The sequence below is a fragment of the Nelumbo lutea genome, chromosome 3 (genome assembly GCF_056320005.1).
Source record: "Nelumbo lutea isolate HS-2025 chromosome 3, American lotus-T2T, whole genome shotgun sequence".
Lineage (NCBI taxonomy): Eukaryota > Viridiplantae > Streptophyta > Magnoliopsida > Proteales > Nelumbonaceae > Nelumbo > Nelumbo lutea.
This window is the reverse complement of record NC_142686.1, coordinates 15641481-15658458: the sequence shown is the minus strand read 5'-3', so window position 1 is coordinate 15658458 and position 16978 is coordinate 15641481. Positions and strand designations below refer to the sequence as shown.

Below are 16978 nucleotides of genomic sequence, written 5' to 3'. Positions count from 1 at the left end.
CAGATCAAAAGCTAAGAACCTAAGAGGCTAAGACCGCCTTGGAATTAATACGTTTCTTATTTTTGACTTTTTCCCTGATCTCGAAGCTTCATAACAAAGCAACTCGTATCGGTAGGTTTCCTGCTGTTAAATAAAGTGTTTGATCAGAAGCTCAGAGCCCACCCCTTTTGCCGTATCCAAGCGTGTGCATGCCTGCAGAGGAAACATGGGTTAGGGTGTTAGGGTGTTGGCCATGTCCATCAGACACAGACAGCATCCTATGTCTGTCACAGCCTCAATCGGATTTTGGTTCAGTTAGTTTTTAGCTCCATTCATTTCCATAAACATCACAAGGACCCTACGTATTCCAGACACCCACCAACCTTCTCACAAGCTCAAACTAACAGGCACAGAGTACCTACCCAGTAATTAATTAATTGTCTTGGTTGATTGGTGAACTTTTTAATATGTAACGATCTGCGGATCCGGCCCCCAAGAAAGCTCTTGTGAAATAACTTTCAGTTTCATGGGTTCAATTCAGATACTTGGGCTTTCTTTTCTTGTACAAATGTGAAACGTTGCACCAATACGTATACATGGATTTGCTTTTCTTTTCTTCTATTTTTCTTAATTCCGCAGATTCTTTTATTTTCCCCTGACAACGAAAAAGAAATGCACATTCTTTTGGAATATGTACTACAGTTCCTTCACTCAATGTTTTTCCCTTCTCGTTTACCCTTTCCGTTCTTTTCATTATGGAGATGGAGAGAGAGGATATGGGGAAGGCTTTACCAGTGTGCAAAGAGGTTGTTACTTGTCTAGGATATTCTTCAAATCCAGATTTTTATACACTACTACAGATATGGATTATATAAGCAGAAGCAGTATGCAATACAAGAAAGGGGAGAGGCCGACCATGATGGTTCCGATGTAGGAAATTTCTCGGCCCCATGTCAACCTAACCATCTAGTTTATACCTTCTTAGATTGTGGGTATTTCTTCAGACTACACAAAATTTCGTAGATCAGATGGGTCTATGTCTATTCCCTGATAAAGTCAATAATCTTCACTACAATTACAAGTAAGCTGTCCATCTGAATGTGCTTCAACAGTCCATAAGAATCAGGACCCTATGTTTTCTCTTGTCATGACTAGTAAGAATGTTAGTTAGCCCTACATTTGTTTTCTGGTTCCACTTCTGAGAAAATTGGAAAAAGCAAAAAGGGACTAATTGCATTTGTGCAATTTGTCCATAATTTTCATGAAACCAACTGACTTCATCCACTATTTATTAACTAAAATAGGTTGGATAAAGTTTAAGATCTAATACTAGATTCTTTGATTCCTTCCCCATAGAAAGAACAAAAAGAATCTGCCACCCACTCCACATCTGCCATAGGAAAAGGAAAAGAAAACATGTTTCTTGGATTTTATCTTTCAGTTAAAGAAAAATCATGTAAAGCATTCTCATTAATTTCTTAGCGTGAGAAAAGTTGAAGCCATTATTCATCATGGTGGGGCTACCTAATGAAGCAGAGAATCAAAGAAAAATAAAGAAAGTAAAGAGAGAAGTGGGAAAACAGCAAGAAGAAAACAATACATACACTTTTCTTCTTTTCTCTCCTTTTGAGACTCAATAGAAACCGTGGTGCTTTTTCTGTTTTTGCTGGATCAAAGATTCTTTCTTCCCCTTTAAAGTCAAAGAACCAAAAAAAAAAGAAGGGGAGGGGAGGAAATGAGGAGATGGGAGAAAAGAAGAGCCACAGCTAATTGCATATATTCTCCAGATTAGCCCCATTTACTGTTTCCGGATATGGAGTGAGAACGAGGGATAAGACAACAACCTCATTTATAAAGAGAACTAGAGCTGCGGCACATTCAAGTGTCCTAAGAATCAAAGTCTATGTTCACGTCTCATTCTTCAAAGTGGTTTTGATTCAAAAAAAACTAAAATGGGTATGCAGAAAATGCAAAACCAACAGATTGGTTTGGTTCTTTCTACAGATGCAAAACCCAGGCTAAAATGGACTCCTGAACTTCATCAAAGATTCGTTGTAGCGGTTACTGAGCTTGGAGGGGCAGACAGTATGTATACGAAATGATATCTTCAACTTTCTTTCTGTAAAATCTTCTGACCTTAGATGAGGTTTTTAACTCTTTTCTCGTTTTCATTTGGGCAGAGGCAACACCAAAGGCTCTGATGAGGGTGATGGATGTCCCTGGCCTTACTTTGTACCACCTAAAGAGCCATCTACAGGCATTCCCTTTTCTGTTTACTGGTCATTAAAATTCAAACCATGTAAAATATAGAAATTATATAATATATTGGTGTTTTTTTATGCAGAAATACAGGCTTGGGAAGAGCCAGCAGTCAGAATGCTACAGTGACAGCAGGCAAGAAGGTGAGATCGCTGAGTTAGAATCACTCATTTCCATGATTGTTCCATCATTTCAGTGTTTCTGATTTCTATGACAGATCTCATGGAGGCAGACTATGGAGACGAGGAAATTCGAGGTGGTTATTTCAGTGGAGAATTGATTGGTAGAACCCCCACACCTATCAATGAGTAAGAGATGGAGATTCTTCCATTCTTCTGTTGGATCAATCTGACAGGAAATTTTAATAAGGCCTGGTCTGACTATGGAAATCTGTGTTTCAGGAGCTTGAAGATAGCTCAAGCTCTACAAATGCAAATGGAAGTGCAGAAGAAGCTTCATGAACAGATTGAGGTAGGCTCTTCATAAACCCAGCTTCATTTTAAAATCATTTGTATCAATATCTCAGCAAGGAAAATAGATGACGAGTTTTCTCCTCTAGGTGCAGAGACACTTACAGCTACGGATTGAAGCTCAAGGGAAGTACTTGCAGTCAGTTTTAAAGAAAGCACAAGAAACTCTTGCCGGATATAATTCTTCATCCCTGGGTCTTGAAGCTGCAAAAGCTGAACTCTCACAACTGGCCTCCATGGTGGACAACCGATGCCCGAGTTCTTCATTCTCAGGGCTAACAGAAGCTGGAGGATTTAGCTTACAAGAGGTAGGGAAACGATCAATGAGAGGCATGGATTGTTCCATGGACAGCTCTTTAACATCCTCTGATAGCTCAGGGAGAAAAGATGAAAATTCACAAAAGCTGGAGTCTGGACACCCCCATGACTGTAACAGGCATTCCAATGCGGCTCGACTAATGGAGATGTATCCAAATGAAGGTCATCTGTGCAAGAGCGATCCAAGCGACCGGCTTCACGGACAGAAGAGAAGTTGGAGCACCATTTCTGATGACAATTCTGTTGATCAACCAACAGCTAAAAGATCACCAACCCATAAAGAGAAACTCGGTGGCCAGTGCACAAAATTAGGATTTACAGACAAGATTGATCTTAACAGCCAGTATCAGGGAGAATTGGAATCAGGCTGCCAAGAATTTGACTTGAACAGCAGGGTAGAGGAGCCAATCTATGTGTCCAAGCTTTTTGGGGCCTGAGGTTTTGTTTCAAGATGAACAATGGATGGGTTTGAAGTTTGAACTCTATATCATGCACCACAGACCTTGGTCAGTTTTGACAGAAACTGATCTCTGGCTTATAAATTATGTAAATTAAAATATAATTATGCAACTCTTTAAGGTCTGCAAGTATATCAAACTCATGAAAGTATTCTGTGTATATATTGAGGCCAGATGTACAAGGATGTTGAGTCTATGGAGATGACACATGTCACCTTAGAATACTCTCTTTCTCCAGGTTCAAAACTGTCTGGCATGTTCACATTAATTTCTATTGAAGAACTTTATTACTATATCTTCTCTGATCAATTACTAGTAAAGCCTTGGAGAGCCTTATAACCTTTATTATTTATCTTTTTTTTTTCTTTCCCTTTGTCCCCTTCTTTCTATTTTCTAACAAAAAAAAAAATCATTGGGTTGAAAATTTTTTATCATCTAGTTCAGAATTATCTACTAATAAAAAGTGAACAAGAAAGAAATACCGAAATTTAATAAAAGATGGAAAATGGTATTAAAAAAGAAATTAATTTTCTATAAAAAGGATTATAGCTGTATTTAATTTAATGTACATTAGGCTCAGTTTGGAAGGAGTACAAATACAAATATGTAGAGTGCAAAACCTTGCACTTTGTATTATTTTGTATGTATTTGCAGTATACATATTTGTACTTGTACTCTTTCCAAACTCAGCCATAGGAAAAAAAATTGAAGGGGAAATTTCCCATGGGGGCACTTTGGTTGGGGCAACCTCTGGCATCTCTCCCACTTCATGGCCTTCTGAAGTCATATAGGAGAGCAAGTGTTCTGCAATGACAATTGAAAGATCAGAATTTATTCAAGATATGCAGGCTTCTTTTTTTTTTTTCCTAATCAACATGTATGTTATGAAAGCTTGTTCTGTTTGCATCACAAATAGAGTATAGAAAAGCCTGAAGAAAATTAAAGTAAAACCTCAAGGCTCAGTTTGGAAGGAGTTCAAATACAAATATGTAGAGTGCAAAACCTTGTATTTGTACTCCTTCCAAACTCAGCCTAAGCAAAATTTAACCAGAATTTGTTATCTTTTCATTTGCACTCCCATACTTCTATACTAGTGAAATGAATTTGCTCATTTGCACCACAAACAATTGAGTGAAAAAATAATCTACTATGATGCATTAATAAATAATACCACACATTAAATCTCGACAACAACCAATCAACCAATCATATTAAAGACGTACATGTCTACTTACTTTTTCATTGGTTCAGCTCCACAAAGTATATTTACAAATCACATTAAACACTTTAACAATGTTAAAGATGTCAATTATGACATCTCACTTTATCACCAGTTTCTCTTTCTTTTTCAGTATTTTGGGCTAGTGATGTAGGAATCGTGTATTAACAGGTCCAATTTCATCACTTTAACTATATGCTAATGTGTCCTGTTCAGATAAAAAGGAAAAACAAAATTGTATGGACCTAACCTCTGCGTCTTTAGCACAAAGTGGCCTCTAAGACTCGACTCTGAGTCAGTCTGAGATTTTGCCATCCCACCAAGAAATGGCCCCTAGTACATTTGAAATGAATAACTTGTTTTTTCTGTTACTAACATCGATGAGTTCAAGCAAAAATTGGATTGATGTTGGAGCAAACAACAAAGGTTTTAGAGCGCAGTAATCCTTGAATCCTTGGTGTTTTTGAAGTATATTTTCTTCTTCATAGCTATTATTAGTTTCTCTTCATTTTCGTCACTTCTCTAAGGGGAATTATTTCTTGCTGGGTCTTTTCTTTTAGAACATGTTGATATAGAAAAAAAAATTGCACTTTATCGCGGGGAATGGGTTCCAGAGATTGCCCCTAGCCACCACCCTGTTCAAAATTTTCTCATTGCTTCTAATTATGCTAGATGGGTCCCCTTATGGTGATCAATTGCCTGTGATCCAAACAAATGGAATATCATCAGTTGCAGAGAGCTTCATATCAGAAGAGGGAGTGATGAATCATAAAGAATCTTAAAGGGATCGAAGGCAATCAATGTCAGGTTTCATAGTAAAAGCTAGTGAAGACCATATAGAAGGAGTAAGTTGGGATCAGTGGCAACAGAGGTGGTCATCAAAACAGAGTTGAGCCCACAGCTATCTACTATGAAAAGTAGGTTTGTTGAAGCAGGAACTCTACATTTCAATGGTTATAGTTTGGAGAACGTTGAGGGGACAAAAGTGGATCAAACCGTCGAAGTATATTTGATGAAAATGGGAGGTACATCTCTGATGACGTTCTTGCGCTGGGGGTTTGAACTTTGAACACAATTACAGTTGTTCTGACTGCAACAGTCAAAATGTCTTCAGCCTACATAGTTTTCTCTGGAGCTTTTTAACCTTGAAGGTTTGGCTCAATTCCTTGTCAAGATCCAGCCACGGTTGGCCTCTGGCAGCAGAATCTATGCTACTTAGATAGATTGAGTTTCCTTCTAACCCTCTATGGTCCCTCCTTGAGTAAAGTTCTATTGGCAACTTAGATTGTAAGCTAAGCTTGGTAGAATATGTGGTTACTTTTTTTTTGTTTTCTGAGAGAGAGAGAGAGAGAGAGAGAGAGAGAGAGAAAGAAAAAGGAGAGAATCTGTGGTTTACTTAATGTTCCTGGAGTCCATCAATTGATGGATCCCACCAAAAGGACTTCAGATACCCAATCATAAAAGTATAGCCATTGAGGGGTATTCCCCAACATTTCAGCTATTTATCAGATTGGAATAATAGGTCAAAATCAGCCAAAGGAAAATGTTCTTCAACCCAGCAATGATTCCAATTCAAAATATGGGGCCCAAAGATTCGAAATTCAGAATATTTCCAACTTCAGAAACCTATTCATTCGAGATTTTGAAATCAGAAAACGTATTTAGATTTCATTGAATTCCACTTTGGTTGTTTGTTCTCTAAAACTCAGAAATACAAATTCTAATGGTACAAGAAAACGAAACACAAACAGACATCAAGCTATGTTTTTTTTTTTTTTTTTGCAGACTCTTACTGACCCTTTCTGCTTTGATGAGACCGGATCTGCTTCTCACATAGGACGCCTCACACGCACATCCTACTACGGTGGATGTGCATGTGAGGCGCCCAAGTGTGAGTAGCAGATCCCGTTCCTGCTTTGATATATAAGTTTCGGTTTTACCCAAAAAAAAAAAAGAAAAGGAACAGACATCAAGAGAAACAAGAGAAGAGAAAGAAATAAGGCACACAATGATTTACGTGATTTGGCCTTTGGCCCAGGTTCATGGACGATGGAAGAGCAAAAATCCACTAATAAAGATGGCAAAAAATGAGTTGCCTCTCATACATACAGAGAAAACCCTAAATGTTGGATCTCAATGACATTTTCCTTTCAAGTTCTCTCCAAAAATGTTGGATTGGGTCATAGAACAGGCCCAAGCAAGAATTCAAAGTCACAATTCAACATTCTCTTTTACTGACCCTTTGCCAAAGTTCCCTCATGGTCATGGTGAACGAAATGAAATCCCCTCCTTCAAAGTATCAGTAGGCCTATTACCCTCAGACTCAAGATTCTCCACTCAAAAATATATTATGGGAGATCATTTCATTGTGGTGAATTGATTCATTATTTATACTATTTTAAAAAGCATGAATAGTTTCGCTAGTATTTTTGGATTTTTTTAGTACAAAATTTGTCCTTTCATATTTAAATTTATTGAAAAAAATAAGGGCAAAAGGGTAATCAATTATTAATATTAAATGAATTAAAAGGATACGATTACAAGATATTCAATGCATTCAATTTCATTTCATTAAATCTAATACTTAAAGTATTAATTTGTATCCACCTTCATTGAATCATATATTTAAAACATCTTTATTTTTTCTCATCATTAAATTCTATTAATTAAATTCATACATAATAAATTAATAAGTCCAATAATATAAAAATATAATTTTAAAATCTACCTAAAAAATTAGTGTTTTCATCTAGGCAGTGGTAAGAAATTAAACCATTTCAAATCAAATGGGTCAATCCATGTTGTCACAATTAAATAATAAAATTCAAAAATAGAAATTAAAAAAAAATGGAAACATTTTTAACATCATATATTCGACATATTAAACAATAATAAGTATGATAAATAAGAAATGATTTTATTAATGATGGAAATAGAATGTAAAATTTAAAACCAATTAGAAATAAAACTATTTTTCTATTCTCTCTCATTAAAATCTCATATTAAGGTATATTCTCTCATTAAATCCACAAAATTAATTTTAATATTATAAAAATAAATATTTTGAAAATAATTTGAAAACTAAACTATTTTCTTCTCTCTCAATGATGGGTAATCAATTCAAGCATTTCAAGATTTTTCTCCTCCTCTTTCTCGATGCACGCTAGCATTGTCGGCAAACTCTACCACCAAAAAGCCAATCATTCACAGGTATGGTAAATGACGCCCAAATCAAACTCTAAACTTCAATCCTAATAAATTAATTAGTACATGGTATCGAAGGATTGATGGTTTTGGATGGATCTACTTTGCATCAAATAGCAACTCTTTATTGGAATGTATTTAGATATCATATCTTGGAGTCGCTCAAAGAGTAATCTATAGGAATGCCAAAACTTGATTGCATTGCACCAGTAGAGATCTAAAACCTTTGGATCCCATCAAATATCAAACTCCACCTTTAACAAGTTCCAATTTCTGCGCCAACGTGGACGTGAAGCTGTGCTGCGAGCTTGATCATGCTGGGCCGGGCCTTAAGTGTGGACCAAACCGAGCCAAACTGGTTTATTTTTGTTTTTTTTTATTTTTTTGAGATTTTTGATATTTTATTTCATTACTAAGTAAAACTAAAATATTGTAACTTTCCTTTGAGAATTATTTGAAAAAATTTGAAATCTAACAAAAAATGAAAAAATACTTAACCAATAAGAAGTCAAAGAGACAAAGACTCAAAGTGAATAACAAGTTGGAAGAAAAATAGGAATTTTATTTCATTTAAATCTGAATGATACAAAGCATACAATGGTTTGATGAATGAAATATGAAATTTGGAAAATGGAATAAATTAATAAAATATAAAAATTAAAATATAGTTATAAATTGAAAATAAAAAAATTACATTATTAAAAAAATATCAGATAAATTAAATAAAATTAAAACAAAATTTACAATAATTTGGAAAAATACCATACAACTATTGAGTATACAAAAAATATTGACTTCATCATTTTCTCTTATTGATCTTAAGGGTGTTCACGGTTCGGTGAACCGTGGAGCATTTTTTGGAACCGAACTGGTATTATTGGTTTTTGGAAAACCGGTAATCGGAACCGAACCGAAACCAATTGGTTAACCGATTGACTAGTTTGGTTCGTCAATTTTTTGGTTTTTTATTTTTTACAATATATATAATAAAAATATATGTAAATATAATAAGAATTTATAAATATATATAATATTATATTTTAAATAATAAATAATATATTTTATATATATATTTATATATAATGCATATTTATTAATTTATAATATATAAAATATACATAATATACATAAATATATAAAATATATAGAAATATATGTATACTGGTTGGTTCAATTAATCATCGATTTTCTATATTAGTTAACTTAAACTGAACCAATACCTTCAGTTTTTTAAAAACAACAAACCGACCAGTTCGATTAACTACTTTTTTTGGTTTAGTTTCAATCGGTTTGTTTTTTCTTTTTTTTTTTTTTTTTTGCTCACCCCTAATTGTTCTTGACATTGGTCATCTACTTCAGGTGAAACATCAAGTGTTGTGTCATACCTTTCTTTGTCTTGTAATTTATATTCAACATTCAAGCAATCTTTAAAGCATATGCACATTTCTAGACTTTCATTATTCATACAATTTTTTTTGTCATCCAACACCCTAGTACCCACATTAAAACAAGACTCTAGTGGAACTATAAACACCGGAGGGGTTAGTAGATCACGTGCTATGGCGGCAAGAGCTGGATAATTTTTTGCATGTTCACTCCACCGGGCTAAAATATCAAAACTATTTGTTCCCTCCAAGGTGAAGGATGAATTACCTAAAGTTAAAAATTTTGCTTGTAAATAAAAATTAAGTTCAGTAAATGAACTTGTTGAGATAGTGGATTTCTACCTCTTACTTATTAAATAAAAACTCAAGTTTAGAAATCGAAGATGCAACTATACAAGTTGCAAAATTTTTATTATTCCTTATAACTTCAAATTCATATAAACTATACATTTCAAATAATATACTATTAATTTATTCTTTTTTATTTCCAATTTTAATATTCATATTTTCATAATATGTTTCAAATAAAATATATAAACTATCTTTCATAATCCTACAATCTAATGTTGTATCTAAACAATCACTAATCACCATTAATTGATAAGCTAAGTTATAACTAGTTGGATAATATATACCCAATAATTCATTAGTTGCATCATGAAAATGTTTAAAAAATCTCTTATACAAATTGTTATTTCCCAGTCTTCCTCAAACATAATATCAGTAGGCATTTTTGCATTATAAAAATCATTAAGAATTTGTTTGTGAGAAATACAACTTTCAAAGATAGCATATGTAGAATTCCATCTATGTTTAACATCTAATATAAAATGTTTATATTTTAAACCATAATTTTGACATAAATATTTAAATTATTGTTTTCTTGCACTAGAACTTTAATATATATAATACAAATTTATAATTTTAGAAACATGAGTAGAAATAATATTTAAAGCATATTGAATACATAAATTTAAGACGTGAGATGCACATCTAACATGAAATAATTTACCATTTAAACATGATTTTAATTGTGATTTTAAAATATTAATTGTTGAATCATTATTACTAATATTATCAAAACTAATAGAAAATAATTTATTGTTAATTCCACAAGCATGTAAAGTATTTAAAATACTTGCATCAATAGTTTCCACAGGCATGTAAAGTATTTAAATTTAGAAGTCCAAATATCAAAAGTAATTACAACTTTAGAATTAAGAATTGATAACATATAATTAAATTTTGTTTATATGAATAAAAAAATTTTAAAGCATCTGATCTAATAGTATTCCTAGAAGCATTTTTCAAGTTTAGTATTTTCAACTAATAAAAATGGTTGTTCAGCATGTGTAATGTATTTTGTTAATTCTTGCATTTTTTTAGAATATTTGAAAGTACCTACCCCCACCCCCCAACCCACCCAATTTGTGTTTATGTTGTTTCTCTCCCTTCTTCTTCTTCTTCTTTCTCATGAGTGAGCAAATGTCAGTCCAAATGACTAATACCACCCTTGCTACAATAGCTAAAGTTTATTTTAAATATTTTCCCTTGCCACAATAGTTCTTTTTCCCTTCCTCTGAACCTCTTCTATTTTAAATATTTTCCAAATTAGGCTAATCAACTTAGTGGCCTTCTTTTTCTTTCCCTTAACATATGTAATAGAGATGGAAGTTCTATCAATATCAATAGCATCCATATTGTTGCTAACACTATCATGCTATGACTAAATATTGTTGACGTTGAACATGTTAGGGAATTGGTTTCAGGAGGAATTGGCCATTTTTTTAATTTTAAAAAAATAAAAATTAATTTAATCGCATTTACCTAAATTATTGGTTCAGAATCCTAACTTGATTTCAACAGTTGAAGCTTTTCAACTCCAAGAGTCTAAAAATTCCAAATTGTTAATTTTAGATATTTTAACTATTGAACAAGCCTTTTTCTTGTTAAAACTTCAATCAAGCTAAGAATTGAAGAATCAAATAATGTATGAGAAATTGAGAGAAGGGACTTTAGAGAGTATGAAAAATTGGGAAGAGATTAAGAGAATTATTGAATTGATGTGATGAGAATAATGGAAGATAGAATTATTTATAGGAATTGAAAATAATTCAATTGTCCAAAATACCCTAAAAACTAACTATTTTTTATCATTATAAAATTATTTATCACTTTATCATTTTATCTCATTCCCAACACCAAAATACATAAATACCGGAGGTACTTTTGTAAAAAAATCCCTAAAAAGTTAAACTAGCCGTTAAGAATGCATCATGCCTACATGTGAGTCACGGACGATACAACACGCACAATCGTGTCGAAACAGAATGTGGACCTGGAACCCCAGGCACCACATTGTCACGGGGGTAATCTTTGGGGCCCCGTGCGGCACTCGAAATGGGCGAGTAAGCCTACGAAACAAAGCAAACACACACACAAAGGCAACAAGAAGGCACACGGATTAGCAAAAGGCTACTTGTATTGCATTAATCAGTGGTAAGCACAAGCACACAGTACAGTGTCGAGGGGATCTCGTGCTTAACCTTTACACGCTTATGAGCTCACTCGACTACCTACCTCCCCTCAAAGAGTACGTTAAGCTTTTGGGGGAGTGACAATATGAAACATCAAAATAATGGAAAAGCATACTAAGTAATTACAATTACGCCATTGGCAGTCCCCCTTACAAAATACAAGCAAAGCCCACCCATGACACACATGTTGACACCATGAAAGCACGTGGTTGGCACTCGGATGGCTCACTGTAGGTGCTTGATGGCGCGACGAAGGAGTCACCTGTGACATTCTCCCCCACTCAATTCGATCTACGTCCTCGGAGATCGGCTTCAGCTGGTCGCTTATAGTCATTGTTGCGGAAGGAGGGTTCTTCTGCTGCTCCCCAAACCTGCTGTCGTCCAAGGCCGAGGTGTATATTTTGGTGGCATGGTCGGGTTGGCTCATTCTGTTGGGGTTTCCTATGGCTAAGTCCTTTCCTGGCAGCCTCAAGGTATGTTAGTGGCTGGTCCTGTTTGGCTAAGGGGTAGGTTTGGGCCAGGTAAGGATCAAAATGGTGTTTTGGATTATTAAGGTGTGGATTCCCATGCATTTTTCCCCAAGGGTATCTCACCGGGCTCCTACGGGAACTAGCCTTAGGGATGATGTGAATGTGGTCCCTAGATGGCTTGGGTGGCACTCGCTCTCCCCTGTGGTTGTGGTAGCAAGTGGGGGCGAACTTGGACACGGCCTTGGGTCTTCTGCTTTGCTTGACGGTTGTCGACACGCACGAACTCTGTTGTTGGAGAGGTGCAGACGGCTGGATGACCTGCTGCTTCCTGTTGCTGTTGTAGTTGTTGGCTTGAGGGGCGGCTTCTTCCGCCAGTGGAGTGGGAAACTTCTTTGCTTCCTTCCTGTTGGCGTTGAACAAGGCTTCTTCGTGAAAAAGTTGTAGCGCAGAAACTCGCTTCCCATGAACCTTAGTAGAAGTCGTAACGGGTACCATGCAAGGGGAGCGCTCGTCCAAGATGCACAAAGAGTTGATGTGAGGCAAGAGTGCTGCTTCTGCTTGTCTCATGAAGTCCATTCCCAAGACAACTCGGAAATCATCCAGGGGTACCACTGAAAGATTAATCTTGCTTGTCCACGGCCCAACTTGGAGGTCAACCCCACGAGCCATGCCTTCAATCGCCTTTGCCCCGGAGTTCACGGCCTTGATCCACCCTGTCTCTTTCACAACGTTCAGATTGAGTCACTTGGCCTCGGCAACTGAAATGAAGTTGTGGGAGGCCCCTGTATCAACAAGGGCTTGAGTCGGCTTCCCGCCGAGGAGGATGTCTACATACTTCAGCCCCCTTTGGGCTTTCTTTGGCCTTCCATGATTGGCCTCTTTCTTCACCATGGCGTTGAAGAGTTGAAGGGCGCCCACTCTAGGCGCCTGCACAGACTTTTCATCATCACTTTGCTCGTCATCACTGAGCTTGGCAACAAGGGCATTGATCTTCTTCTTGGTTGGGCAATTGCGAACCAAGTGATTTCCCCCACAAATGAAGCAAGAAATTGGGGACCCAGCGGTTCTGGGCTTGTAGTGGTGCTGAGGGCCTTGCTCTCCTTGTGGCTTCTTCCCATAGTCTTGTCTTGCTGGCTTGTTGAAGCTGGAGTTGTCATACGAAAGGCGTGAGGGACCTGCTCCCCCACTCAAATTAGGGGAACGCGGGCTTTCTGGCTTAGGGGCTTCTTCATCTGACAAGCTAGTCTCATTGAGTTGCTCCGCCACTACCATTGCCGTGGCGAGGTCCTGTACGTTGCGGCGTTGGAGTTCTAGTTCGGCCCATGGCTTCAGTCCGTCCATGAAGTTGAACAGTAGATCCTTGTCGGACATGTCCGTGATCTCCAAGGTAAGGGCTGAAAACTCTTTAACATAATCGTGGAGTGAGTCCTCATGCTTGAGTGATTTCAACTTCTTCCGCGCCAGGTACTCCACGTTCTCTGGGTAGAATTGCCGCTTTAGTTCTTGCTTGAAATCAGCCCATGTCTCGATGGTGCACGTACCCCGTTCAATGTCTTGGCATCGCCTGCGCCACCATAGCATAGCAATGTCAGTCAAATACATAATCACTGTACGAATTTGCGTTAGGTCATCATCAATGCCAGCAGCATGGAAATATTGTTCCATTTGCCACAAGAAGTTGTCAAGTTCTCTAGCATCTCGGGAGCCAGCATAAGGTGTGGGCTCCCGAATCTTCACACGAGCAGGGGCCAGTGTTGTGGAGGGGCTTGGAGTGCTGGCCACTAGTCTCTTGAGGAGCGTCATGTCTCCTCTTAGATCATCCAATTGAGTCTGGAGTTCGGAGGGAGAGGCCATGGCTACTTTCATGGCCATCCATTCAGCTCTCATCTCATCCACCTGGTCTTGGATGTCGGATCGAGATGAGCTCCCTTCTTGTCGGGATTTTGTTCCAATGACTTCCTTGAGGGTTCTATTCAGGACGTCTTGGACCTCGTTCATAATGCCATTTAAACGGGCTTCTAGCTCCACCACGGAACTCTCAATTGTTTCCACATTCAAATGGATTTCTTCTACTCGGTCATGCATCTCCCCAACAGTCACTTCACAGCGAAGGATGCGTGTGTCGAAGGCAGCAAACGTGTCAACTGACTTGTCAGGCTTGCTTGTCTTGGATGTGCGACCCCTTGGGGCCTTCTCCATAGTGGCTTCATCGCCTAGAGACTCATCAGTCTCCCTCGCATGGGCAAGGCCATGCCCAATCTCGTCGGTGAATTCCTTGTTGTGCTTCATTGCGCCACCACCAGTGTTGCTATGCAAGGGTCATGAGCGTTGAGGAGCAACCCGCTCTGATACCAACTGTCACGGGGGTAATCTTTGGGGCCCCGTGCGGCACTCGAAATGGGCGAATAAGCCTACGAAACAAAGCAAACACACACACAAAGGCAACAAGAAGGCACACGGATTAGCAAAAGGCTACTTGTATTGCATTAATCAGTGGTAAGCACAAGCACACAGTACAGTGTCGAGGGGATCTCGTGCTTAACCTTTACACGCTTATGAGCTCACTCGACTACCTACCTCCTCTCAAAGAGTACGTTAAGCTTTTGGGGGAGTGACAATATGAAACATCAAAATAATGGAAAAGCATACTAAGTAATTACAATTACGCCATTGACAGTCCCCCTTACAAAATACAAGCAAAGCCCACCCATGACACACATGTTGACACCATGAAAGCACGTGATTGGCACTCGGATGGCTCACTGTAGGTGATTGATGGCACGACGAAGGACTCACCTCTGACAACATGGCGGGACCATCATGCCGAGGCCGGGCCATGCCGGGCCGCGGGCGGTACGGTTCGATTTACACTAGTCTAGACAGAGAAAATACGCTAGGTCGAAACAGAGAAACCGAATGATCATCCCAACCCAACGTCAGTATCTAAATGCAAGGTTTTAGATGCATTCAGACTGCCAGAACGTATCCCAGCGTCTCATCCAAAGAGCAAGAAAACAATTGCGTTCCTCGATTCCTCATCAATTGAATCCATTCCCTACACTTCACTGTTCTCTGCCAGAATATTCCGTCTTTTAACCGTTCTCTGCTCCTTCATCCCAGACATATATTACAAATAATTTAAAAAAAAGAAGAAAAAAAAAAGCAAGAGGAAGAAATTTGAAAGCACGACGGTGAAGATTGAAGAACAAAATATTATTCTTATAGCACCAGGCAAATTTCCGGGGAGAAAAAATTCAATTTATTGAACATAAAATAACTTTGCCTCTGTAAACTTTGTACAAATTTGTCGAATTAAAAAGAAAAAAAACATATAAAAAATCTGTTAGCTCCCCTGGGCATCATCAGACCCTGGACTAGAAGAGGAATCAGAAGAATCATTTGCTGAAATTGCTGAATCAGTTATGTTGTTGTTGTTATCGCTGGTACTGTTGCTGTTATTAATGAAGGAGAAACTGACCCAAATTCCCCTCTCAACCCTCCTTTCTCTGCCTTCTTCATCACTACTTCTCTTCCTACACTCTTCTTCGTCAACAGGCATCTTGAACCTGCAAATAGGACAAGACCCATGAAGCCCCAGCCACTTCTCTATGCAACTTGAGTGATATTTATGTTTACATGGCATCTCCCTGGCTTCCCCACCAATCTCCCACCCCTCCAAACAAATGGCACACTCCCCGTCTCCCTCCTCCTCAGTTATTTCTACTTTGGGCATGGCTTTGATCGACGCCTTGGACGCCGGCAGCGGTCCATTTTTGTTGGCTGCCTCACGAAACAGCGCCTCCAAGCTTCCAGTCCCGTCAATGACGATCATCCCCTGTGTGAAGGGGTTGACGAGGATGACCCGCTCGTGGGTCCGCCCCCCACTTTCACGATCAGGTTCATCGGATTCTGTTCTTGACGAGGTCGTGAAGCCCAGTATAAGAGGAAGAAAGATGGACAAATCTCTGTTCCTGCTAGTAATGAGATGCTCCAGAAACGATGCCTCTGACCTCTCTGGTTCGGACACCATTGACGACATGTGGTAGAAAGAAAAGAGAAACCAGAAAGCGGAAGAGGAAGTGAGGCGTTGAGAGAGAATCAGAGTAACCAGGAATAGGTGATGCTAATTGGGAAATGGCGGGCAAACATAAGAGAAAGAGGGAAAGAGAAGCGCCCATAGGAAGGTGGTAGAAGGATCTAGAATGCATTGTTATGTCGTGTTTAATTGTGTATCTACCTATCTACACGCCACACGCAGTGACGCAGAGCAGATATTTTTGAGTCGAGGCCGACTCCCGAGGGAGGGGCTGTAGAAGCTGCTGGGGTCCTCTAGAACTTCAATTGTGGCAATGGGGATATCCAACTGTCAATATCTTTTATTTTTATTAGAGAAAATTTCCGATTATTACTTGTAGTATCCCCTAGTGTCATTTTGGTCCTTAAATTTTAAAATGCTGTAATACTACCTACGATTTATGGTTAAGTGAAATTTGAAAAGTCATAAATGCTTTTTTAATGTCATCTAATACTTTTCAAACACCGACAATTAAATTCTTTTTTTTATTAAAAAAAGTTAGAATCACTAGAATGTGTAGATATAAAAATTTAGGACTATTTATTTTTTATCAATGTTTGAATGAAGTATTTGTATCTCAAATGTTATTTAACAATTAGTTAAT

The 16978-nt window shown here is 37.8% G+C and overlaps 1 protein-coding gene and 1 pseudogene across 6 annotated transcripts; one reads left to right on the top strand and one right to left on the bottom strand.

The window, feature by feature from the left end:
• The first annotated feature begins 1552 nt into the window (after nt 1-1552).
• LOC148863162 (myb family transcription factor PHL8-like) lies at nt 1553-3779 on the top strand. Of its 5 annotated transcripts, none has more exons than XM_088981222.1 (6): nt 1553-2064; nt 2160-2236; nt 2324-2381; nt 2456-2546; nt 2640-2709; nt 2798-3779. In XM_088981222.1, the coding sequence occupies exons 1-6, from the start codon at nt 1932-1934 to the stop codon at nt 3461-3463; spliced, it is 1095 nt and encodes a 364-aa protein (XP_088837348.1). In that variant the 5' UTR covers nt 1553-1931; the 3' UTR covers nt 3464-3779. The 5 variants fall into 5 exon arrangements, with proteins under 5 accessions (XP_088837348.1, XP_088837349.1, XP_088837350.1 ...); XM_088981223.1 differs by having other exon boundaries at nt 1610-2064; nt 2804-3779; XM_088981224.1 differs by having other exon boundaries at nt 1701-2064; nt 2471-2546.
• An 11712-nt stretch (nt 3780-15491) lies between these two features.
• Nucleotides 15492-16598, bottom strand: LOC148863161 (E3 ubiquitin-protein ligase MPSR1 pseudogene; annotated as a pseudogene). The gene has a single exon (XR_016110330.1). The product of XR_016110330.1 is annotated as an E3 ubiquitin-protein ligase MPSR1 pseudogene (transcript).
• Nucleotides 16599-16978: the final 380 nt, after the last annotated feature.